At 48.9% G+C, this 25,231-nt stretch overlaps 1 protein-coding gene across 6 annotated transcripts in view; it reads right to left on the bottom strand.

The window, feature by feature from the left end:
* Positions 1-227: 227 nt before the first annotated feature.
* Ninj2 (ninjurin 2) overlaps positions 228-25,231 on the bottom strand; it is a 102,201-nt gene continuing 77,197 nt past the window's right edge. For 3 of the 6 annotated variants that reach the window (XM_063286653.1, NM_021595.3, XM_008763259.4), the window contains 3 exons: positions 2,358-2,592; positions 1,656-1,840; positions 228-536 (listed from right to left, as the gene is read on the bottom strand). In XM_063286653.1, coding sequence (XP_063142723.1) covers positions 1,674-1,840; positions 2,358-2,511 — 321 coding nt within the window. In that variant the 5' untranslated portion in view covers positions 2,512-2,592 and the 3' untranslated portion in view covers positions 228-536; positions 1,656-1,673. Of the gene's footprint in view, positions 1,841-2,357; positions 2,593-24,605; positions 25,203-25,231 lie in introns of those variants that run through there. The other 3 variants (XM_063286652.1, XM_039108302.2, XM_063286651.1) reach the window with 3 other exon arrangements.

The following is a 25,231-nucleotide window of genomic DNA, read 5'->3' as shown; positions in this document are numbered from 1 at the left end:
AACGTTTATATTATTAGAACACACCTAAGAGACAGCGTTAGTGTGAAGAGTGGAGTATATTTATAGTAGATGCTTTAAAAGGCTGTGTGTGTATTCGGCAGTCCAGGACACAGTGACCTCTGTCACCGTATAGACAACAAGCCTTTTTGAAGATGGAGATGATGAGGGTGTCCGCGCACCAGCCTGGTTTAGAACCCATAGGATTGAAGACAGCAAGACTAACTTGGTGGATTTTCAGATACCTTTATAGATAGATTCCATTTTGCAGAAAGGGAATATGGAGGGAAGGAGTGCAGTGCAACCAGAGTGCCCGGATGCTGCCTCAGCAGACGGAGTTACTGTTGGTGGAAGAAGCTCAGGCCTCCAGACCAAGATGCAATTATGTCACCCAGTAAAGGGGCGAACCTTAACTCTGGTGCTGTGGGTGAGAGGCAGGGGCATCTCCATTGTCCCCGAAGCTCTCCAGGAGGCTGTTGGAAGTGCTAGTTAGCCTGACAGGTCAGAAACAAAGGCTGAAGTGGCTTTAGACCCAGCTCCTGCAGGAAAAGCAGACAAAAGGTAATAAGGAGGTTGGGGGTGGGGTGGGGAGGCCCTTCTGGATTTGCACCCACCAGTTAATGTAAGCAAAGAATGGGGTGACTTCTTCGGGGTTGGGGATTTAGCTCAGTGGTAGAGCGCTTGCCTAGGAAGCGCAAGGCCCTGGGTTCGGTCCCCAGCTCCAAAAAAAGAACCAAAAAAAAAAAAAAAAAAAAGAATGGGGTGACTTCAAACACCCTCAAGTGCAGTTTCCAGCCTGTTCCTAGGAAGTATTGAGGATGTACTGTGCTGTAAGACAACACCAAGTAGAAACCACAGCTCCATCTTTTTCCTGCTAACAGGCCACAACGGCCACTAACCACACTGGCCCTCCACTCCATCCCAAGCTATGGGTGGAGGGGGGGGGTCTGCCTTAAAAACGGCAGGGTGTGGCACACCTGTCATCTTTGGCTACACAGGAAGCTTAAGTCTAGCTTGGGTTACAAGAGACCCTGAAAGCAAACTGCAACAACTGAAGGACAGTCACCCCTTCAGAGCAAAGGTCTCAGGGTGGGTTTCACATAGTCCCCCTCACGATACAGGTACTGACTGTGGGAGGCTCATACCTATAACCCAGCACTCAGGGTACACCTAGGGAGGCCTACACCTCTATCCCTCATGACTTATTTGCTGTGGCAGCCCTATTCCTTTATACCAGCACTTGCAAATGTACTGTGGGAGGCTCGAGCCTATAACATGCCACTCATGGTGCAAATCCTGGGCGAGGCCCATGCCTTAAACCAGCACCAATTGTGAAAATTCTGTTGGAGGTGAACACTTGTACCAACATTCAGTGTGCACGTGTAGGCTTGAGCCTGTAACCTGGCACTCAAGCTACATGCATAGCTCGTGGATGTAACACAACCATTCATGGTACATGCATCATGGGAGATTTACACATGTACCCCATCCCCCATCATGTGTGTACTGTCAGAGGCCCGTCAATTCTGTAAGGACTCCCTTGCCCACAGGCATATAGACCTTCCCCCTTGGTGTGGGGGAGGGAGACCCCTCCTACTCCCACCTCCAGAGCCAGAGAAAGTCAGTTGTGAGCCCTGGGATCTGGTCGTCCTCCTCACCTGGGACCTAGGTGGACATTAAATAGGATTGCTGGAGGTCCTGGCAGCCACGGAACCTGTCTTGTGTGCCCCAAAAGCAGTGATAAAAATGTTGATGACCACAGTTATGAAGACCAAGGTGGTGGCAGCATTGTTGAGCTGGTTTAAACGCCACTGGTTTTCTACCTCATTCAGGTTCAGCCTGGCTGTGGAGACAAGGAGATCGGGCTGGGTGGTGGTGACGGTGGGTAAGGATCGATCCATCCAGCAGGGCCAAAGCCTGGAGCTTCCCTCTACCCACCCGTGAATTTGGAGACAACCTGGCTTTGGAGACCTACCAGGAAGAAATGAAGTGAAGAATTTCACTGGACTGAAATGTGTTCAAGTCTTCTAACACATGAAGCATCTACGGGGTGATTCGTAGGGTGGGCATTGGGAGCAAAAACATGGTCTACAAGGGGAGGAGCGCTTACAATACAACGGACATAAGGAACTGCCACTAGCTAGTGGGTCAGTCATTATTCAGCTGTCGAGGAGTGCCCACCCATGGGATATGAGGAGATAGGACAGAGAGTGCCCTTGGTTAGGATCTGTTACTAGGCAGAGAGGTGTAACACCTCTGTTAGGTGGCTGGGAAGTTTCACGTGCGATACAGGGAACTTTCCTACCACTAGGGGGCGCCAAGACAGAAAGGCTTGCCTGACTCCAGGCTGGGCTCCTTACCGATGACCACAAGAAGGATGCCAATGACCACTTGCAGGAGCAGGGAGGCGCTGATGAGGGTGAGGAGGGTGGTGTAGTACTGCGAGAATGGCCCTTGCTCCAGGACTGATTTCAGCCGCATGGCATTGGACATAAAGAGAGCCACATCCAGCATGCTCTCTGCCACACTCTTCTTGGTGGCATAATGGTTCAGGTTGATGTGCCTCTGGTTCCCTCCGGGTGTGGAGTGCCTGTGCTGTGAGAGAGGAGAATCTGCTAAAGGGGCTATGAGGGACTGAGGAGAAGACGGGGGTTTTAATATCCTTCCCAAAGGCCATGAAATGTCCTCTTAGGTGACAGTGGCAGCCTCCCTGCTCAGCTTATGCCCTGCAACCAATGAAAGTTTGGGTGGATGAGGAGGTGAGCGGTGGACGGACTGCTGGATGGACGGATCGGCAGATGGGACTGCCATGGAGCACTCAGCTCTGAGTTAACTAACCCAGCATCGCGATGTCTGTTTCCCTATTCCCGTACACCTTCACGTAGTCAGATGAAGACACACAACAGAAGGCGATCTGAGACCTGGCTGAAATGGAACTGACACTTCCTCCAGAACGTCCAGCCCCACCTTAGCCAGTCCCTGGGTCACGAGTCCTAGAGCTTCCTTCCCACTCCAGCACACACTGACTGGCAAACGTGGGCTGTTAGAAAACACATCAGAGCAGCAATGCGTATTCGTTGAAAGCTCTTAACTTCACAAATTGTTTGGGGAGACTGGAGATGTAGCTCAGTGTATAGTGCTTCCCAGCAAGGTTTCAATTCCTACCATTGCTGAAATAAATTAATTTTAAAAATTATTTTTAAATAATTTGGTCTGTTTTGTTTTGTTTTTTTTTTTTCCCCCAGGGCTGGGGACCGAACCCAGGACCTTGCCCTTCCTAGGTAAGCGCTCTACCACTGAGCCAAATCCCCAACCCCAAAGGTATCCTTTCTTATTTTTTTTTTTCCGGAGCTGGGGACCGAACCCAGGGCCTTGCGTTTGCTAGGCAAGCGCTCTACCACTGAGCTAAATCCCCAACCCCTTGTTTTGGTTTTTTAAGGCAGAGTGTCTCTGTTTAGCCGTGACTGTCCTAGATCTCCCTTTGTAAATGAGGCTGGCCTTGAACTCAGAGATTTGCCTGCCTCACCCTAACCCCTCAGTGATGGGATTAAAGGTATGCACCACCACTGCCCTGCTAAATAAAATTAATTTTGAGATCTAAAATCAAGTTCTTGTTCTCACTAATTCTAATATCCCAGAAGGGGATATTAGGACCTTTGTAGACACTCAAGAGTGCTTGGGAGATCAATATAGCAACGGGAGATCAATATAGATCTGCTTGGGGCAGATGGAGCTAGAAGGGGCCCCAGAGGCAGGAAGACTCTAAGTGATGTGATCTCGCAGGGCATGGTGGTGGCCACCCATAATCCTAGAATAGAAGGCTGAGTGAGAGGAGCATGTATTTGAGGCCAATCTGAGCTACATGAGACCCTGTCTCAAAACACAAGGGCCAGTGAGGTGGCTCAGTGAGTAAAAGTACTTGCCACAAAGTCTGACAACCTAAAATCAATCTCCAGGATGTAGGGGGGGGGGGCTGTGGATAGAGAGATCACTGAGTGGATGGACAAACTGTAGGTAAACGTATGGACAGGTCGGTGCATGGACTGGGATGGATGGGTGGATGAGAGAGACAAGATTATACCTAGGCCTTCTGAGGCAGAGAAGCCTGTTCAGTCAGAAGCTTTGGGCCTTAAAGGAAACCAGCTGTGATAGCTCACATCTGAAATCCCAGCACTTGAAAAGCAGAGACAGGATTACCACAAATGTAAGGCCAGCCTGGGCTAAGTAAATGGGACTGGCTAGATGGCTCAACAGGTAACCATGCCTGCTGCCCAAAGTCTGAGGACCTGAGCTTGATGCCTGGAACTAGGGGTGAAAGGAAATGCCCACTCCTCAAAACTGTCCTGACACCTACACACACATGCCATCCTGACACCTACACACACATGTCATCCTGACACCTCCACATGCTATCCTGACATCACTTCACACACACCATGGCATGCATGATGGACACACAATAGTGATAAGTGAAAATTTTTAACTAGACACTGATAAGTATACCCAAGACACCCCAACAGTCTTTTTGGAGTTGAACATGGTGGCTCATGTGTAGGCTCCCTTGAAATTCAAGGCTAGCCTGGACTACATACGAAGTAACCCTCCTTCAACAAAGAAACAAAAAACTGCACACAAATCCAACCCCTCTCCACTTTTATTTTTATTTGTTTTGGATTTGTTCTGGAGATGGATGGATAGATAGATAGATAGATAGATAGATAGATAGATAGATAGATAGAACTTCATTATTTGTAGCCCAGTCACTGTTCAAACGACCCGTCTTTCAGCATCTGCCTCTGAGCTGATGTGAGCACTCCAGCTTTAGGTAGGGTAGGAACGCAGAGAGATGGGGAAATCAGGTGTACACCTCAGCTAGGGGATGAAACTGGAGATTCACAGGGACTCCTTATTAAGGAGATTGAGCACGCCTGCCAGGAAGAAGTGAGGCTGAGTGAGTACCCTCAAAGTTAGAGGAGACACTCACACCCCTGTTCTTCACCCACTGTGATACAAGCTGCTCCCATCCGGCCCTGATCACCAGTTAGTTTTCTTGACCATCAAAATCAGACTCGAGGCCCTATGGTGTGGTTCAGTTGGTAGATTGCTTACCTGGCATCCATAAAGCCCTGGATCTGATCCCCCAGGACAACACAAATGGATGCCGGTGACACACACTTGTAACCCTGATGAAATACAGACTAGGGGTCTTGATTGGTTGTGTTTTCTCTGCCAAATACAGAATTAAAAGGCAGGACAAACCTTGAGCACAACAGAAAGCAGTGGAGAAATCTCAACTACCACAGACAGCGGCAGGCAGTTGAAGAAAGTTTATTGAAGGTGAAGAAACACACACAAAGCAGGCACATGGAGAAAGAGACCCTCCCCAAACCAAAGGGACTCATAAAGAAAAGAAGAAAATAAATCCAGTCTCTTCTTGAGAGCCATGGGTTTTAAATTCGCTGAAAAGTTTTTCTCCTCTAATTTAGGGTTGGTCAGTTTAAAGAAAGAATGCTTGCCTTGCCAGCAACTGTTGAGTAGCCCGTGCCAATCTGGTCTTGAACTGGTTGAGCTAGTCCATCAGCAGGCAGCCTGCTGGACAAGAAGAGGCCATAAGAGACTCAGAGTTAGAGTCCCTGGTAGGTAGATAGGAAGAGAGGGCCATACCAGGGACTCTGTCTCACTGTAGTCTTCCACTAGCATTCTCCAGAGGTAGAGACAGGAAGATCCAGTCAAGTTTGAGGAGATGCAAGTGTGAAGACGTGAGATTGTCCTGCTCACATGACAGCCAGACACAGGGGAGCAGAGACAGGTGGGTTCTGGAGTCTGCAGCTAATCTAGTCAGTCTGGGAACTCCCGGGTTTAAGTGAGAGACTGTCTCAAAGTGAAGAGTGATTGTGGAAAACACCCAGCTTTGAACCCTGACTTCCACAAGGATGCACATCCCTTCATCCACACAATTTTAATAAAGCTATACAAATATGTTTTACTTGAACATTTGGGTGGCCCTGAGTGAAAATAGAACATTTATCCCTTCCCTGAGCTATGTGAGAACAGAGAGTGGCATTGTTTGAAGTCGTGGCCTAGGGGTTAAAATAGCACCCTACTTGAAGCTGTTAGAAGTCCTGAGGTGAGGGAGGGCCTCTCAGAACCCCTGAGCTAACCACCACCTTGGATTGCTGGCTTCTGTTTTCAGGGAATGAGGAGGAAGACTTTGTTTCTTCCCCACAGTAGGCTCCTCTCTCCCTTCCTGTGCTGTGATCTTCTAGTGACAAGATTAGCTTTGTAGCTATGGCTGACAACATTGTATCAATAACTAAAACCGCTAGAAGCCTACTGGGGAAGGACCGGGGAAACTCCAAGGCTGTGAGGCTGTCCCCAGAGCTGTTTCAAAGCTAAGTCCTTGACAAACGAGAGGATGTCAAACTGTAAAGCACCGTGAAATTGATGTTTACAGAACGATAAAGTCGATTTGAGCCCCCAGAACTAAAAAATGAACATGAAAAACAAACTCCAGAGGTGGGGGTATGCTTACAGCTGTTAAGAGCACTTGCTGCTCTGGCAGAAGACACAGGTTTGGTACACAGCCTACACAGCTGGCTCACAGTCACCTCTCACTTCAGATCCAGGGGATCTAGTACTCTCCCCCAGACTCCCTGGGAACCTTTAGCACATGGCACACTTTTTTTTTTTTTTTTAAGATTTACTTATTTACTTAATGTATATGAGTACACTGTCGCTGTCTTCAGACGCACCAGAAGAGGGCATCAGATCCCATTACAGATGGTTGGGAGCCACCATGTGGTTGTTGGGAATTGAACTCAGGACCTCTGGGAGAGCAGTCAAGTGCTCTTAACCACTGAGCCATCTCTCTAGCCAAGCACATGGCACACATATACTTACACGCAGACAGACAGACCACACAGTCACATTATATATAAAACACATGTGTGTGTTATATGTGTGTTATTTATTTATTTATTTATTTAGACAGGGTGTACAGCCTCCACTAATTTGGAACTAGCTACATAGGCCTCAAACTCACAGAAATCAGCCTGCTTCTGCCTCTGGGGTGCTGAGATTGAAGGCATGGGCCACCATGTTCTGCTAATCTTAAAAGTAAGCAAACAAACAAACCCCAACGTCCTAGAGAGAAAAGAAAAAGTTCAAAGTCCCCACTCTGCTATGTAAGTTTGAGACCACTCTGGACTTATACATCCTGCCTCCTCATGAATCAGACTAGGGTTCAGAGCCTAGAGAATGATGGGAAAGAGAGCTATAGACCTAGAAGGTGTTCCTGTCTTTCTCTGAGCTTTTCCCCCTCACTAGATTTTTCTAGGGCCTGTCTTGCAGCTTGTGCTGAGGCCAAGGAGGTGGTGACAGAGTGTGTGTGTGTGTGTGAGTGTGTGTGTGTGTGTGTGTGTGTGTGTGTGTGTGTGTGTGTGTGTCTGTGCCTGTTGGACCTTGGAAGTCACACCACTTAACCCACAGACTTTAGAAATGACTTCCAAGTAAGTGTCTGTGAGGTCAGATTAGTTAAAAACCAAGGCTCTCCCAGCTAACCCCACAAAGGCCAATAGTTACATGGGACACAAGGACTCATTTGACAAAGGACTGCTCTGAGTCACTCTAAGAACACCAATGATAACATTTTCCTATGGGCTGCCCCTCCCACCCCCAACACACCAGGCCGCCCACCCTCTGTGAGCTGTTTTCCATCCCCTCTCAAGCCCCTCACCATCCTTCAGGACCTTGCTTCTCCTTCCAGAAGCAGCTGAGACTGGTCCACCTCTAAAAACTTTCAGGGGAGCAGTGAGCCTTAATTCAAACCTCTGGCCAGGTGTTTAACATTGACTGTCGGTGGGCCTAGGAAGATTAACGAGTACTGGAAGGGGTGAGAAGCTGGGAAACAGATCCTTCCAAATAGATATTAAAAAAAAGTGTTGGGGTTGGGGATTTAGCTCAGTGGTAGAGCGCTTGCCTAGCAAGCGCAAGGCCCTGGGTTCGGTCCCCAGCTCCGAAAAAAAGAAAAGAAAAAAAAGTGTTATAATCTCAATTTTAGTCTCTCTCATGTTTGCCTATGTGTGTATCTGTGTGTGTGTGTGTGTGTGTGTGTGTGTGTGTGTGTGTGTGTGTGTTACCAGGCTTTCACACATGCACACCATGCATTCTGCCACTGGGCTCCACCTCCAGCCTCTCTACCTTTTCTTGCTGTTGCTTTAAGAGCCCGTTTTACAGAGGATGTGGGTTTAGAAGGTGTAGGCCTCTCTGAACTCAGGTCTTGCTTTCATTTTGCGCTTAGCTGAGCTTCTCTCCTGAAGGCCAGTTTTCCTGCGTCCACAGGGTGGCGTATGAGGTTCAAAGAAGCTGCTTGGATACTCAGTGATATTTCAGCCCCTAGGAAGTGCCCCACCACCACATGGCAGGACAGAATTGTGGAACCTGAAGACCTGAGTCTGAGCACACAGGTGGATGGCCTAGAACCTGCCAGACACAACTGTTAAGGGACAGCTAAAGAAAGCAGTGCTAGCTGAACCTGGTGGTATTGCCAGAAATATCAACGTACGGGAGACTGAGACAGGAGAATTTTGAATTTAAGGCCATTCTTGGCCACACAGAATGATACCAAAACAAAGCAAAGAAACAGGAAGCTGGGTCAGAGAGGGATGACGAAGGGATCTCCAGGCCGGGAAGGCTATAGACCTGCAACGTGGGAGGAAGGTGTCTCAGTGGGAGGTGCTGTGAGACTCTGGAGGAAATTGCTTTGAAGAGGGTCCCCTCTTTGGATCTTTGCAAGTGAGAAAAAGATTCCCTACCCCCTACCATCTCTATCTCCCAAACTCTCCACCCCCAAGACCTGCTGGGCCTGAGGATGGAATCAGCTGTTCTCCTAAACCCATGCTTCTCAACCTTCCCAATGCCTTGACCCTTTAACACAAGTTGTTCATATCGTGATGATCCCCAACCATAAAGTAATTTTCAGTGCTACTTATGGCTGCCATTTTTGCTATTGTTGTGAATCATAATGTAGATATCTATGTTTTCCAATAGAGGGGTCTCAACTCTCAGATTGAGAACCACGTACTGCCCTAAAGTCTGCCCTATAGCATCCTTCTCCCTAGCCACAAGCCTACTAGAAACTCCACCCATCAGGGATCTGGCTAAGTGAGGGACATGGGATGGCGGCAGGGTGGTGCCTTGGAAGATCTGGCCCTTTAAGGCCAGAGCCCTGGCGGGTCAGAACAAAGGCCCGGGAATGTGGGCTGGATCAGGGAGCAGAGCCATTTAGCATGAGTCATTCCTGTTTCAGGGAGTCAGAATCCTACTTGCCTTGGCCTTTCCCATGGGCCAAGGGACAGCATCCAGGGCCTGTCTACAAAGCTTGTACCAGGTAGCTGGAAGCTCCTAGCCAGCTCAAATCCCTCTAGGGAGGAGGTTCATGAGCTTGGGCTCCTGGCTTTGGGGCTCAGTTCTACCCAGAATGTGGGTGCTCAGTTCTATATCTATACAACAGGAGGAAAACTCAGGCCTCTGGAGGAGTTGAGCTGTGGGGAGGCAGAGTGAGTCTTCTTCCCTAGAAGTAAAAGCAGAATCCAAGATTGTGAGATCTATCTCACAATGGTCATCTCTCAGAGTCTTACTCAGGGCCTACTCTCCTTCGTTCTATACACTCACTCAATAACAGAGGGACACTGAGTCCAAGGCTGGGGTCCAGGAATCCTGCCAGTCAGGGATGCCTAGGAACCTGAAGGCAGCTGTAGTTGGTGTGAGCTGAGGGGGGTGATGCCAAGGGAATAGGGGGTAATGCCAGAAGTCCATTCTGGGGCCCAGAGTGCCTCCAGGACTAAAGCATGTACGTTTTATGATTGGGGTGCTTAGGTAGGGGTCGACCCCTACCTAATCAAAGACCCAATTCCCTCCTCTTGCCTCACCTCCCCCATTCCAATTTACAATTCCTTTAGCCCCCTTGCCAGGCCCCACCCAACCCCAAGACTGGGGATTCCATCCCTTCAAGTTAGCTCTTTAATTTAGTCCATCTTTGTTGTCTGTAATTTCACTTCTTTACACAATTCAAGTGAACAGGAAGGGACTGACTGGCTCTTTCAACAGAAAAGTAAACACATTGTCACGTTGTCTATTGACATTCTGGTTATCAGGGACCGTGATGTCCACCAGCTCATTCTGCTTTTTCTTAGAAATGAGATTACAGGGATGCTGTCTCATGGTGTGAGTGTGTGTGTGTGTGTGTGTGTGTGTGTGTGTGTGTGTCGTGGAAGTTGGATAAAATTGTTCTATCAAGAGGCTCCAAAAGACCCAGAGCCCAGCTGAAGGTGGAGACCTGGTCCCTTGCCTGATCTGTCAAGCTGGTGTGTAAGCAGGCCAGCTCTCCCTACCCTGTCCATGTCTGTGCAAGTTCGGAGCTGAGTTCTTTTTAGCAGAGACATCTAAGAATGAGGAGTCGCCCTCCTCTGGGTGGAGCATCTCAGGCTTGAGAATATCCGCTGAGAGGAATTAAGGCCAGGCAGCTGTGGGGCCAGGCCAGGCTAGAGACAGTGAATCACTTTGCCCCATGCAGCCCCAGGCACTGGTGACCTTTGGATGAGTCACTCCTGTCAATTTTGAGAAAAGCCATGCAGGCAGTCCTTCTGTGTGTCAGCTCAAACCCAGGCTATACACAGAGTAGGTCAAATGATGACCTTTCAGTTGGCCTCAGAGAAGTAGTCTACCTAGGAATTCCAAGAGCATCTGGAAAATTGGTGGTGAGTCCCAGGCTTCCGGAGGCTGATTTCTCACCCCAGGAAAGGGTGGGTCCAGCCTAGAGTGGTTGTTTAAATGTTAACCTCAGGAAAACTATTCTACTAATGGGTTTTAAGTAGGGGTTGGGATGTTCAGCTGCCCTATCAGAGTCCAGCTTGGGAAGGTGATGGACTTGCCCCACTCTGTTGCATACATGCCTACACTGGAACCATGGAGGCCCAATATACTGTGTGGCCGTGTAGCTCCGACATGCTGGAGTCATGTAGGCCCAATATATCGTGTGGTTATGTAGTTCCGACATGCTGGAACCATGTAGCTCATGGCTATGGAGGACATTTCTGGCATCTGGCACAGCGTTAAATACAGGACATGAGTCAGCTTAGTCCTCACTTAGCCCTGCAAAGTAGATGAGAGCATTACCATTGCAGCAGAATGCAAAGAGCCTGAGGAACTCACCCAAAACCACAGCAGAGTGTGTCCTTCTTTCTGTATTGGAGTCTGTATGTTAACCCCTCCCCTACCCCAGAAGCTAAAACATGCTTAGGATCCAATGATGAACATATGAACAACACATGGTGGGATCCCAGCACTCAGGAGGCCGAGACAGGAGGAAGGCAAGGACAACCTGGGAAAGAAACAAAACGAAGAACCCTAAAGATGACTACTGTGAGATGAAGGAAGGCAATCTGATAGTCTAGCCCTCAGCCCCAAGGAAGCTTGCTCCAGACTTTCCTGAATCTTCCGGGCCTGTGTCCCCAACCCCTGCACTGCTATGGGCAGAGACCTGAATTTGACTCCAAGGCAAACCTCAGATTCAAAATGTTAAAAGGGAACAGAAGCATCTGGGAGAACTGGTCGACCTCAGCTTCTTCTGCTGTGAGATGAGAACATCTGCCCCGCTTGTTGTGTGTAGCTGGGCCTTAAGCTCCCTTGTGGGATGTTTGCCTTGTAGAATTCATGAGGCCTTGGGTTTGATTATCGGCATCAATGGAGAAGGAGGAAGGAGGGGAAGCAGGCCCTTGAGAAATACTAAATATATATGACAAGCGGACAACCCCCAACTCAGACTTATGGTCCTACAAGGTATTTTAAATAATCTGTTCTGATTCAGGGCCTGTCCCAGCCCAACTTTTGGTGTAGGCACCATTTAGCTTTTCCACAAGCCCCAGAGACTTGTAATGCCCCTCTCTACCCCTTGGGCAGCCTCTGTCTACACCCAAGGCATGTCATACCACAGCAGTCTCCCAAGAAAGGAAATGTTCACCCAAGCCCGATGACGGGTCCCTGCTCCTGCCCTTGGCTTGCAGCCTTCTCCCTTCTGGGCTGTTCATCTCTTCAGCCTGTATCCATGGGGCGGGCTAACAGCTAACTGTTTTGAAGGCGCTGCCTGTGCCCCAAGCGGGATGCTGAGAAGCAATGGTACACATTAGTCACTGTTCCCTGAACGTACTCCACCCTTCTTGCCTGCCTCTGAAGGTCTATCTGCTCTATGCCTCTGGGAGAAGTGTCCCCTCTCTACTAGACCCTTTCCCTGGGTACAGGCTCTGCTCCTCTGTCTGTGCTGGCCTTTGGTCTTCTTTAAGCCTCTAGATGGCTCCCTCTTCTGCTGTTTTCTCTACCCTTTTGGGGAGAGGGCTCACTGCGAAGCCCGGCTGGTCTTGAATTTAGGTTATCTCATCATGCCCAACTACTGTCTCTCCTTTTTTTTTTTTTTTTCTTTTTGGTTCTTTTTTTCGGAGCTGGGGACCGAACCCAGAGCCTTGCGCTTCCTAGGTAAGCGCTCTACCACTGAGCTAAATCCCCAGCCCCACTACTCTTTAGATCCTCTCTTGCATATTCTTGGGTTGCACAGTCCCCAAGCTCAGTGCCTTAGCTTGTGTTTGTTGCTAGGATGCTAAAGAAGGAACTCAAGTGTCTCAAATACACAGTGCTTTTCCACAAATATACTAAAGAAAAGAACTTTAGGGTGAGGCATCACTTCTGGGACAGGATGTGTGTTGGAAAAACCTGCTCCACCCCCAAGGGCTGTCTTTTCTCTCCTGGACTTCACTCAGCTGTGATCCTCATGAAGGGCTGACAGGCCCGGTGCTGTCACTGTCTTCAGGCCAAAACCCACAAAAGGGCAGACTCCTGAGCTCTCTGTTTGGGACAGGCCCCATGCTGCCATTGTGCTGCCCTTGGCTTTCCATGCCAAGAGCAGCGGTCTTGCCCTTAAAAATCAACAGCCTCTAATCCGCGGTAGGGCGGGGTGTCTTTTGCGTGTTATTCTGGTGATAATACCTGACTGGCCCTGAAAGCTCCTCCTGCCTTGGGTTCAGCCTCACCCGGAGGCTTCAGCTCTTGCCCCAGGCCCCAGGTCTGAGCCTGGCCGCTGCAACGTTAAAGTTGAGGGGCGTGGTCTTCGGGGGAAGGGCTGTGGTGCTGCGGTTGTCCAGCAGAGGAGGCCCGGAAACAGCTCAGAGAGGCTCGGGTTAGCTCAGCCCCTCCCCGGCTGGAATCTGAGTTCTCTGAATTCCGAGTAAGAAGTAAAAGGGGCCAACAGGGTTGGTCCTCCACCAGAGGAGGCAGAATGTGCGGGGAGGCTACAAGGGAGGGCCTGCGTGGGAGAACTAGGCAGGGCTTGCTTACTCTTTCCGGGGAGGTTGTCCACCTCCCCTGCAAACAGAACGTTGCCAATGGCCTTTAGGAAAGACTACTCAGAGTGCAGTTAACCGAGTGCAGTTAACCGTGGATTTACCACACACAGACTGCCCAAGGATCTACCTGTTCTTCCCTTAGCGCACACCCCAGACCAGAGCACTTTCTGGGTCAGAAGTTTGCTCTGAGGTTTCCAGACCCATTTGGCATTTAGCTCTAGAGTCCACGTTGGCTCTGAAGTTTCCCCCAAAACGATATTCTCCAGGTTCACCCAGCCCACCTCTGCTGATGCGCTGCTGCTCTGTTGATCCAATTTTTAAGAGCCAAGTAAAAGAGTTAACACGGAAAGAGTAATAGTCAAAGACAATCCTGCCTGCCGGGCACAGCTTTTATAGTGGAACTAGTCCCAAATTTGTTAAGTGAAGGAACCGAAGTTCCAAGAAATTAGCTGCCCAAAGTCGTGAGATCTCTGAGGGGCTGTGTGCCTATATGGAAGTGCTTAAGCCTGCACTCTTTCTTCAATACCGTTCCCAACGTGTGTGGATTTGATGTAGAGCAGAAGCAGCTGGGAGCACACGGTAATGAAGGTGCTGGGCTAGAGGCGGGGCTTGGTGACAGACCACTTCCCTTTCACTGTAGGCTTGATCCCCAACAGGAGTGGGGGATGGGTGGGCAGGTTCTCTGGTTTCATCGCTGAATCAGACACTCATGGAAGATGAACCCAGGTGATAACAGCAAAGTTGGGTATGAGGCCCACTTCCCTATCCCTGGCTGCCCTGTGCCCCTGTGCAGCCCGGTTTCATGTTCATTATGCCTTTTCATTTATTTAATAGCACCTTTTTTTTTTTTTTCTTTTAGAAAAACCAAACGTCAGAACAGTTCGGTAATGTTGCCCAGGAGCACCCAGCTTTTAACTATTAGAGTTACTGGGGTTTGAGACCAAGCAGCCTCTGGGACCTGGGTTGTTAAGCCACTATACCCAGGTTTCACAAGCTTCAAAAGGCCCACCCAGTATGGTGGCTCAATCCCAGTATTTAGGAAGGTGAGGTAAGAGGACTGCTTACAGCAAGCCTGGGCTACACAGGTGTTCCAGTTCAACCTGGGCTTCAAGAATGAGACCTTGCCTCAAAAACTAACCAACCAAACCCTCAAAGGATCAGTCTAAAGTGTTTCATGTAGTATTTCTAGGTTTTCCCACAGAGAAGCCAATGAAACAGAGCCCAGGTATCATTTTATCCCAGCGGGCAGTATGCTCTGGCAGCTTCTGTCCTCAGACACAGCATTGCCCGGCTCAGAGAGCCTGAGGCCCCTTCTTTTCACCTCCTCAGCCACACCAGAGCGGAGGTATCAATCACCTCAGTACATCTGAGCCACTCACTGGTTTTCTCCAAGCTGTAATGGAGAAATCCTAAATCCAGATAGAAGTCTAAATGTAGAACAAAAAGTAAATAGGCGAAGGAAGGAAGGAAGGAAGGAAGGAAGGAAGGAAGGAAGAAAAGCGTGACTTTGTCTTCAAACAACAAGTCCAGAAGCTGAAAGTCAACATTGTACACCTCGGTGAGAGTGAGTTTGGTGTCTGCACTAGAGCATATTTTTCAAAAGGCGAGCGTTCTTTGCTCGGAATGTAAGGCAATTAGAACAAGAAGTACTAACACTTTCTGGCTGTAATCCAGGTGCAGGAGATGGTATTTGTCAGCTAGATGGGAAAAGGGAAAGGTGCTGAATTTCCCACCCCACCCAGCCGGGAGAGAGCCTGCCAAGATGTCTGCCTATTCAGTCCAGTTTAACGAACACATCTCCAGCTCCCATCACACGCAGACATCTAGGATGCAGTGGAGATCCCTGCCTGCTGCGTGGTCCTGCCCTCCTAATCTCCTAAATCAGCAGGGATTAGCAGGGAATCAAGTGTTTAAAGTGGGGAAGCCGGGAGATAAAATGACCCTTCGTCCTACCCCAATGGGTGCTGCACGGACCATGGACTTTGTCTCCCTCAGTGCTGCAGCACCTCACCTGACAGGGCGAATGAATGCTGTATGAATGCTGTATCCACTCAGAAAGGGCCTAACAGAGAAAGGGAGAGGAGTTGTGCTCCATGGTCCCCTTCAATGCAAGATCTCACTTGCTCAGCAAGGAATGGGCGCTGTCTACTGCAGTATCCTTGGTCTTGGCCATAGATGAAATAGACCATAGAGGAGATAAACAAGAGAGGATGCTGGGAGCACGGAGTCCCCAGGCTCAAAGCTGGGGTGACAACAGTCCTGAAGGGGCCCCTTCTGATGGGCCTGCCAGCATGAGGCAGCAGGACTGTGCCAACTTGGGACCCTGAACCAGCTGAAGTGCTTTGCCCTTGCCAGCACTCATTCATTCCTTTCTCTCCCAGCAGGGGCGGCTGGAGACCTCATGTGGCAGCTCTGTCTGCTGATCTCAGGATTCCAAGGCCACCACGAAATAAATGCGAGGACACAGTCACTGAGCCCACCCTGCACTCTGTGCAGCGCCTCTGATGCTAACAAAGCTGAAGAAAACCAAGGGGGAACGAACAAGCAAGCAATGGCAGAGTTCTGAGTGGAGCCAGGGATCTGACTTAAGCCTGCCTGCCTTGTCTTTGCTGAGTGACCTCGGGCTCCCATGAAGCCTTGCTGCTTCTCAGCTTCTGATGGGTGGAAGGAACCTTCCTCTGATTTTCTTCTCACCAGAAACCAGTGTAGGCCTAGTCTGGATTTTGCAAAGTAGCTAAAGTAGCTTCCTAACCAGGGTCAAGGAATCCCACCAGAAACAGCCCAACCGGAAACAGCCAAACCAGAAACAGCCCAGCCAAAGTCAGATTCTCTGTCCTTCTCCAGTCATGGGACCAAGACAAAACCTTGTGCCTAGGAGGAGTCAGCCCCTCACACCCACTGAACTGAGCTGCGTCACCAGACCTGCTGCTTTTTCTTTTTTAAAAGACTGCCTCATGTGGCCTTTCAGTAGCTGAGGATGACCTTGAACTCCTGATCCTCCTCCACCTTGCGAGTGCTGGGCTGTAGGCATTCACCATGACTGTTACCTAGGTGGCCTTGAATTCCTGGTCTCAACAAACTTCCTGCCTCTCCCTCATGGGGAACTGGGATTATAGGCATGTATTTCCATGCCTGACCTGACTGTGGCCTCTTTAAAAAAAATGTGTGTGTGTATGAGTTTGTGTTCATGTATGTCTATGTACCAAGTGCATGCTCAGTGTCCTCAGAAGCCAGAAGGGGGCATCAGATCCCCTGAACTGGAGTTACAAATGGTTATGAATCAATATGTGGGTGCTAGGAAACAAACCTGAGTCCTCTGGAAAGGGCATGGAATGTGGGTCACAGGATTGAACTCAGATCAGCTGGCTTATGTGGCAAGAGCTTTTACCTGCTTATCTGTCATGCCCCTCTTCAATACCCTTGCTGACTTAATGTTATTTTGTTTCCTTCTTCTTTGTTTTTTTCTTTTCTTTCCTTCTTCCATTTCTTTTCTTTTCTTTTTTCTTTCCTCCTCCTCTTCCTTCTCCTCCTCCTCCTCCTCCTCCTCCTCCTTCTCCTCCTCCTCCTCCTCCTCCTTCTCCTCCTCCTCCTCCTCCTTTTTGGCTGTTCTAGAACTTGTTCTGTTGACCAGGCTGGCTGAGAACACAGAATTTCTCCTGCCTCTGCCTGAGATGCAGGGAGTGAAGTCCTGCACCACCACACGCAGAGCACTATGTTCTTTCAAATTCTTCACATGCATCTTCTCATTCATCTTCCATCAAAACCCTTGGAGGGGATCTTAGTTTGAGAGATTAGCTTGCCCAAGGTCACAGAGCTCAGAGGTAAAGGAGTTGAGACTTGAATCCAGGTCTGTCCTAGGTCAGAGTTCCAACCCCCTAACCTTTGTGCTATTCTGTCTGCCACTCACAGCTCCTGGAAGTCCCTGGTCCTGGAAAGCTGGAGCTTTGGGGAAGTCAGTCCTCTAGTGCCCAGCACAGTGTCTGCCTAGTATGTACATCAGGAGTAGATGGTAGATGGATGGATGGATGGATGGATGGATGGATGGATGGATGGATGGTCGGTCAGTCACTAGTGCATGCTGATCTCCCTTCACTGGCATTGTCCTGGTCACAAGCTTTCCCCCAGAGTAAGGAGTCAGATGTCAAGCCTGCATGCCCTCACCTTCTAAAAATACTGAGGAAGCATGAGCCCTGCTTGTCACCACACAGATATCCAGTTGCTCCCATACGGTCCCTGCCTGCCACCTAGCACCTGCTCCCTGAAGCCTTCTGCTTGACAGCTGCCCCCATCATTGCATGGCTTTCCTGAGAGAGATCTGGAACACCCGGGAAAGCCTAGCTCCTCAGGCTGGACTTTGGGACACCAAGGCAGGTTCAGGCTTGCATGTGAGAGAGAGCTAGCCCTTCTTTGGCCAGAGTTCTGTTTTCCTATGTGTGTCCTGCTAGCTTCTTTGGAGTTTGAACCCTAGCCCATTTGAAGGCCGTGGACATGCAGGACGCACGAGTTGGGACTCAGCACCGCCCCTTAGTCGCCATGTGACTTGGGACCTCTGCTAGTTACCTGCTAACGAGGGGCTACTAATATTACAAAGAGCGACATATTTATATACAGATAGAAATCTGGTAAGATATGGATTCAACTGTAACAGTCTTATCTCTAGGTTGTGACTAGGATAATTTTTTTTAATTTTGTTATTCCATGTGTATAAGTGTTTGCCTCAATGTACATCTATGCACCACATGTGTATCTGGTGCCTTCAGAGACAGAAGAGGCATTGGATGCTCTGGAACTTGAGTTCAGACAGCTGTGAGGAACCATATGAGTGCTGGGAATTGAACCCCGGGGTCCTCTGAAAGAGTGGTTAAGTGTTCCACTCCCCACCCCACTGCCAGATCCCTTTATTCCTTTTCTTTCTCTGTTTGTTGGCTTGTTTATTGATTGAGAATTATTGAGAATTTATACCTAGTGCGTACTGGACACATGCTCTGCCGTATTGTATTGTACGGTTAGCTTTCTTATTGACCAAATACCTGATAAGGGACAACTTGAAGGAGGAAGGCTGTGTCCCGGCTAACAGTTTGAGGGCACGGCCCATCACAGCAGGGAAAGCGTAGCATCAGGACTGTGGAACAGCTGGCCACATTGTGTCCACACTCAGAAAGGAGAGGAATGCTGGTACCCGGCTTCATCCGAGACCCAAGTCAATTGTCAAGGAAGAGGCCCAATGGAGCAGGTGCTAGGTGGCAGACAGGGACCGTACGGGGAGCAACTAGATAGCTGTGTGGTGTCAAGCAGGGCTCATGCTTCCTCAGTATTTTTAGAAGGTGAGGGCATGCAGGCTTGACATCTGCCTCCTTACCCTGGGGCACTGCTCTGGACTGCTGGAACCTAAGGCATTTGAGGTGGGCCTCTTCTATTCTGTTAAACCTTTCCAGGTAACACAGTCACAGCTATGGTAGTGGGTTTCCATGACATCTATCTATCTATCTATCTATCTATCTATCTATCTATCTATCTATCTATCTGTCATGTATACAGTGTTCTACCTGCATGTATGCCTACAGGCCAGAAGAGGGCACCAGATCTGATAATAGATGGTTAGATGGTTGTGGGCCACCATGTGGTTGCTGGGAATTGAACTCAGGACCTCTGGAAGTGCACTTGGTGCTCTTAACTTCTGAACCATTTCTTCAGCCCTCATGACAATTCTATATCCAGTCAAGTTGACAGTTGAGACTATATATGCTTTTCCCTTTTCCCTCAGAGCGAGTTATTTATTTACTTATGAGTGGACGGGGCACTTAAAGACAGCTTTACAGAGGTGACTTTCTTTCTACCACATGGGTCTCAGGGGTCCCACTCAGGTGCTCAGGGTTGGCAGTATATACCTTTACCCAGTGAGCCATCTTGCCAGCCTGATGTTTTGTTTTGTTTCTAAGTGTTAAGAAAAAAAAAAAAAAAAAAAAGGCCAGACATGGGTTTTGGAGAGATGGTCAGATGTTAAGAGCACTGCCCTAGCAGAGAACCCTGGTTCAATTCCCAGTACCCACATGGCAGCTCACAACTGTCTGTAACTCAAGTTCCACAGGACCTGACACGTACACACAGTCATACATGAAAGCAAAACAAAATAAAAGCACCAGACATGGGGCTGGTCTTACAGCTCCTGGGGAGATCACTTATCTAATGTATTTGAGACCAGGAATATAGCACGCACATGGAATATTCTGCCTTAGACAGAGACAAGAGGACCGTGAGTTTGAGAGTAGCCTGGGTTACAACATGAAACCTTGTCTCCTAAAAGGGGGGCGGGAGGGCACTAAACCAAATGTGAGGTCTGTCTTAGGGCTGCCTGCCTGAGCAGGTCCAGAGAAGCCAGCATGGTACAGGAGAGAAGGGTTAGGGGTCTCTGACAAAGAGGACCACAGGCCCTGGGGAAACAGCATCCACTTTGTATTCCTGTCTTGGCCTAAAGTTGATCTCTAAACAGACCCCCAGCTTAGTGTAGGTGTTTATTTTGGGGGTGAGTGGACAGTCCCTCCTCTCAGTCCGTGGTGCCAGCAAGGCTACAAGGTCTTGGCTCATTTCTCAAGAGCCAGAATTAAGGAGCAGTAAAAAGCATACAGACACTTCAGAGGAGGGGAAGTCTCTCCTTTTCACGGGAAAGGACTAACCCCACTTCAATGCATTCAGTTTCAAACTGTGGGCACTTTCCCACAAACTGGGTGCAGCCTGTGTCCAACTTTGTTATTCTATAAATGAGGAAACAGCCACACAGTGAGGAAACCTTCCACCGTCACACAGCAGGTGTGCTGAGACCAGAGCTCAGGTTCCCACAGCATTCACAGAATATCGCCCCCCCCCGGGGGGGGGCAGGCCTGGGAGGCTTGAGACAGCCCTCTGCAGGAATCTTTCACCTCCCTGACTGGGTTCTCAGTAAGGAGTCACTTTGGACTCCATTCCTTGGCTCTAGAGCTATGGAGAGACATTCAGATGTGCACGGAAGGTACCTCCCCTCCCAACTCTAAACCCTTACTTATGTTGCAAGCAGATGGTAGAATTGCCTATGAAGGAGGGGCCCATAGCAAAGGGTAAATGTCATCATAACCTGTCCCAGGGGGCAAAGCCCTCCCTCGAGGCTGTGTCAGGGTACAGTGGTAATGGAATACGTTCTGCCTTGGATCAAGAACAAACCAGAGTGGGTCAGGGGTCAGAGTTGGATAACCAGGTGAGGCTGCATGCCCTGACATCTGGATTTTGTGTGTGTGTGTGTGTGTGTGTGTGTGTGTGTGTGTGTGTATGCTCATGTGTGAAAGTTTTTGGGACAGTAGCTGGTTGCAGAACCCTGGGAATACAGACATACTGAAGCCACCACAAAGCCCCCAGAGACAGAACAATTTCAGTTAAATTAGCAACAGAAAGTGTACAGAGGGTGTCAAACATGTGGAGTGCTCAGAAAAGGGACTCTGCACATGAGTAATCTTACAGGCTCACAGTGCCTTTAAGAATAAGCAAGGCAAGCGACCTTTGCGGAATGACGTCATGCTTAGGGCTATCTGGCCAGTCATATCTGGAACCAAAAGGAGAAGCCTCTGGGTTTTCCAGCTGTGCTATTTTGAGAACTGATCTCTCATGGTTGTTTTCCGTCTCCCTATCCTTCCTCTTCCTCTTTGGGAGCACCCAAGCCAGCTCCCCAACCTTGGGCCTCCGTAGCTAAGGGCTCAAGCATGTCACAGGCATGGAATACATTATTTATAGGCTACAGATTGCTGTTCTCTTCCCACCGTTCGGGATGCTTTCAGTACCCTTTAGACTACTACCATGTAGGTGCTTCCTTCCTCGGGAAGGTCTCTCCCACCATGACGCTTTTGACGGTAGCTTGTCGCTGGTCAGCCCCCACACTGTAGCTTCCAGGTCAGTCAGTGCATTGCTGTAGCACTGCCTGCCACACAGAGACAGCTAAACCCTTATGAGGCATGGGAGGGAGAGCTCACCATCCTGGGGTTTGTTTTCTGAGAGTTTCAATATGGAACCCAGTCTGGCCCCAAACTCTCCATCCCCTACCTCAGGATTACAGGCTTGAAAACTGGCCAGCTCCCAGGCCCACTCTTTAGACCTGAGACCAAGACTCAGAGGGGCCAGTTCACTGAGAGAGCTTTGAACATAGCTTTTCCTATGCTTTCACACGATGTGTGTGTGTGTGTGTGTAGGCAGGTCTCTCAGTGCTCTCTGGGAATATTTGTTTTTAATCTTAGAATGAAGGAAAGTCATAAACCTTAAATGATCTTCTTTGTTTCTTTGTCTGTTTTTGAAACAGGATCACGCTATGTACCCCAGGCTGGCCTAGAGCTCAGTACGTAGCCCAGGTTGGCCTTAGCTGAGTAGTGGGATTACAAGGATGTGCTACCACACTTGCCCTCAATCACAACAACAATAATTTTTTTTTCTTTTGAAAAGAGGCCCCACTATATCACTTAGGAGGCTCTTGAATTCCTGGACTCAAATGACCCTCCTGGCTCAGCCTCTTAAGTAGCTTGGTCTATAGGAATGTGTCACGTACCTGGATAAGAGCAGTAAGTGTCACTGGAAAAAAATTAAAACTATTTGAACACAGTTATTGCATGGCAAACACTGTGTAGACCATGAGCTCATTTTGTTTCATAATAATTCCCATAAGCCCCCAAGGATATAACTCAGTAACAGGAGCTCATCTTACAAAAGCATAAGGACCTGAGTTTGAATCCCTAGCCCCCACTTAAGAAAAACCCCAGCATGTGTGTGTGTGTGTGTGTGTGTGTGTGTGTGTGTGTGTGTGTGTGTGTGCAGAAACAGGCAGATTCCTAGAGTTCACTGAGCAGCCAGAGAGTGAGTTTCCGGTTCATGGGAATATGCTATCCTAAGGCAATATGGTGGAAAGCCATAAAGGAAGACACCTAGCATCCTCTCCTAGCTTCTGTACACACACACACACACACACGCACACACACGCACACACACACATGCACACACACACACGCACACACACACACGCACACACAGAGAGAGAGAGAGACAGAGACAGAGACAGAGAGAGACAGAGACAGAGAGACAGAGAGAGTAGACAAAGGACCTAAATTGGTAATTCCTCTGGCAAGTTATCAAGCAGTTTGCCACCTGATCTGTTCTGGCTGTGCCTCACGCTGCCACACAGAAAGCTGGCTGCAGTGCCTCTCAGGGCCATAGCACAGCTCAGTAGTGTGCCATGGTTCCGTACCCAGCAGCCCTTCCCCACCCTGAAGTCAGAAGACAATGACAAATGGGAAACACTACAGCACACAGGTTAAATGTGGGTACGTGTCAGGTATAACCTGTGTATTGAGTACTGAAAGAGAGTCTAATAAGGAAAACAGGGAAGGGGCTGGAGTAACGGCTCACTGGTAGCACCTACTGCTCTTCTAGAGGTCCTGAGGTCCGTTCCCAGCACCATATCTGGCAACCACCTTTAACTCCAGCTCCAGGGCATTGATGCCGCTGGCCTCTGTAAGCATGCTCACCTGGACATACCCACACGTGATACACACACATACATAACTGAAAAGGATATAAAAGTTAATTCTTTTTAAAAGTAAAGACTGTGGAGCACAAAAAGCATCATGTGTGTCTGTATACGTGCACATGTATGGGTCTCTGTGTTCTAGCCTGCTTGAAGAGACTTTAAGAGATGGTGATGGCGTTGGTGAGTCTGGGGCTAAACAAGAATCCTTTACAGGAAAGTTCCAAAATCACCACAAGCTTTTAGGCAGGCAATTGGACAATGATCTATTAGAATGTCAAACTGTGGGCCGGTGAGATGGCTCAGTAGGTAGAGGCGCTTGCTACCATGCCTGATAACGAATTAAATCTCACTTGGTGGAAGAAGAGAGCCAACTCCTAACCTTCACAGGTGCACCAAGGCATGTACTCCCCCTAGTCCCCTACAAAACACACATACACACACACATACACACACACACACAGACACACACACACACATACACACACACATACACAGACACATACACACACATACACACACATATACACAGACACAGACAGACAGACACACACACACATACACAACATACACACACAGACACACACACATACACACATATACACACACATACACACACAGACAGACAGACACACACACATACACAACATACACAGACAGACACACATACACACATACACACACACAGACAGACACACACACACATACACAACATACACAGACAGACACACATACACATACACACATACACACACACAGACACAGACACACACACATACACACATACACATACATACACACATACACACACATACACACACACACACACACACACACACACACACACACACACACTTTCCTGCCTCGGCCTCCTGAGTGCCAGAATTGCAGGTGTGAGTCACCATGTCTGGTGAGGACCTGCTTAAAAAGAAGTATAGAAAGACTCTTAGGGGTTGGGGATTTAGCTCAGTGGTAGAGCGCTTGCCTAGCAAGCGCAAGGCCCTGGGTTCAGTCCCCAGCTCCGAAAAAAAAAAAAAAGAAAAACGAAAGACTCCCCTATGAATGGTGTGTAGATTCAGAAAGACGTCAAGAATATATTTAGTGGGAAAAGTCATTAGAAATATGTTATGATCCTACTCTGTTAATAGCTAAGTGACACAGAGGCTGGAGAGATGGGTTGGCAGCTAAGAGGACTTGATGCCCTGAGTTCGAAGCCTGCCTGGTCTACAGAGTGAGTTCCAGGACTGCCAGGACTACACAGAGAAACCACGTCTCAACAAACAAACAAACAAACAAACAAACAAACAAGAAAAAGCACACTGGTGCTCTTGCACGGGACCCAGGCTTAGTCCCAGCCTTTCAGATACTTTCTGTAACGGTTTGGCTGACTCCATGAGTGTAGAACCTGCAGATTAAGGAATGTGAAGATGCACAGCCCATAATAGGCAGACATGGAGAACTAAACCAAGTTAGCCTGGAGTAAACCTGAGAAGCACTCCTCGTGAGAGACATGCTCACAGAGGTGCTGTATTTCCCCCAACACTGTTGAGAGAACCTAGAGTCTCACACTCCACTACTGAGCTGTATCCTCATCCTCTTATTTTACACACACACACACACACACACACCTTCTTATTATAAGACAAGGTCTCTTACTAAATCATCCAATCTGTCCTTGAACTTACCCTGTGCCCAGTGGGCCTTGAATTTGTGGTCTTCCTGCCTCAGCCTCCTCAGTGGCTATTACCAGCCTAGAGGCAGCTCAGACATCATCCTGGAGACTCAGAGGCTGTGCAGCCATGTGGTGAGTATGGAAATGAGGTTGTCCACAGAGGGATCGGGAAAGCAGGAACGGAAGACAGGGACTCACTGGATGCTGGGGATGCACAGAGGGAGGGTAGAAAGAACCTCTTCTGACTGGGAGACAACCTCAGTGTTTCAGGCTAGAACCTCGCCCCATCCTGTTCTGCAACCCAAAAGGATGCCATTTAGGGACAACTTCCCAGGAAAGTGGCCTTTAGGTAAAGAAGAGACTTTGGACACACTGTGGACACACTTGCCAGGTGCTGATCCTGAAAACCTGCTGACCCCTGTGCCAGGCCACCAAGAAGTCCACCAGGGCCATAGTCCCTTCTGCCTGACACTCATTGCTGAACAGAACCCAGGACAAAGCCATTTACCATAGAGACAGAAGAAAAGACAGTGAGAGGGAAGGGGTTTCATTTTATAAAGTGGATGATGGCCCTGTCGCCCTCTGCTCCAGTCTCTGGATCCAGAGCTGCGATGGCCCCTCCCACCCACTGTCTTTGTG

This window comes from Rattus norvegicus, chromosome 4 (genome assembly GCF_036323735.1).
Source record: "Rattus norvegicus strain BN/NHsdMcwi chromosome 4, GRCr8, whole genome shotgun sequence".
NCBI lineage: Eukaryota > Metazoa > Chordata > Mammalia > Rodentia > Muridae > Rattus > Rattus norvegicus.
The sequence above is the reverse complement of the archived record's forward strand: the minus strand, read 5'-3'. Positions and strand labels throughout refer to the sequence as shown.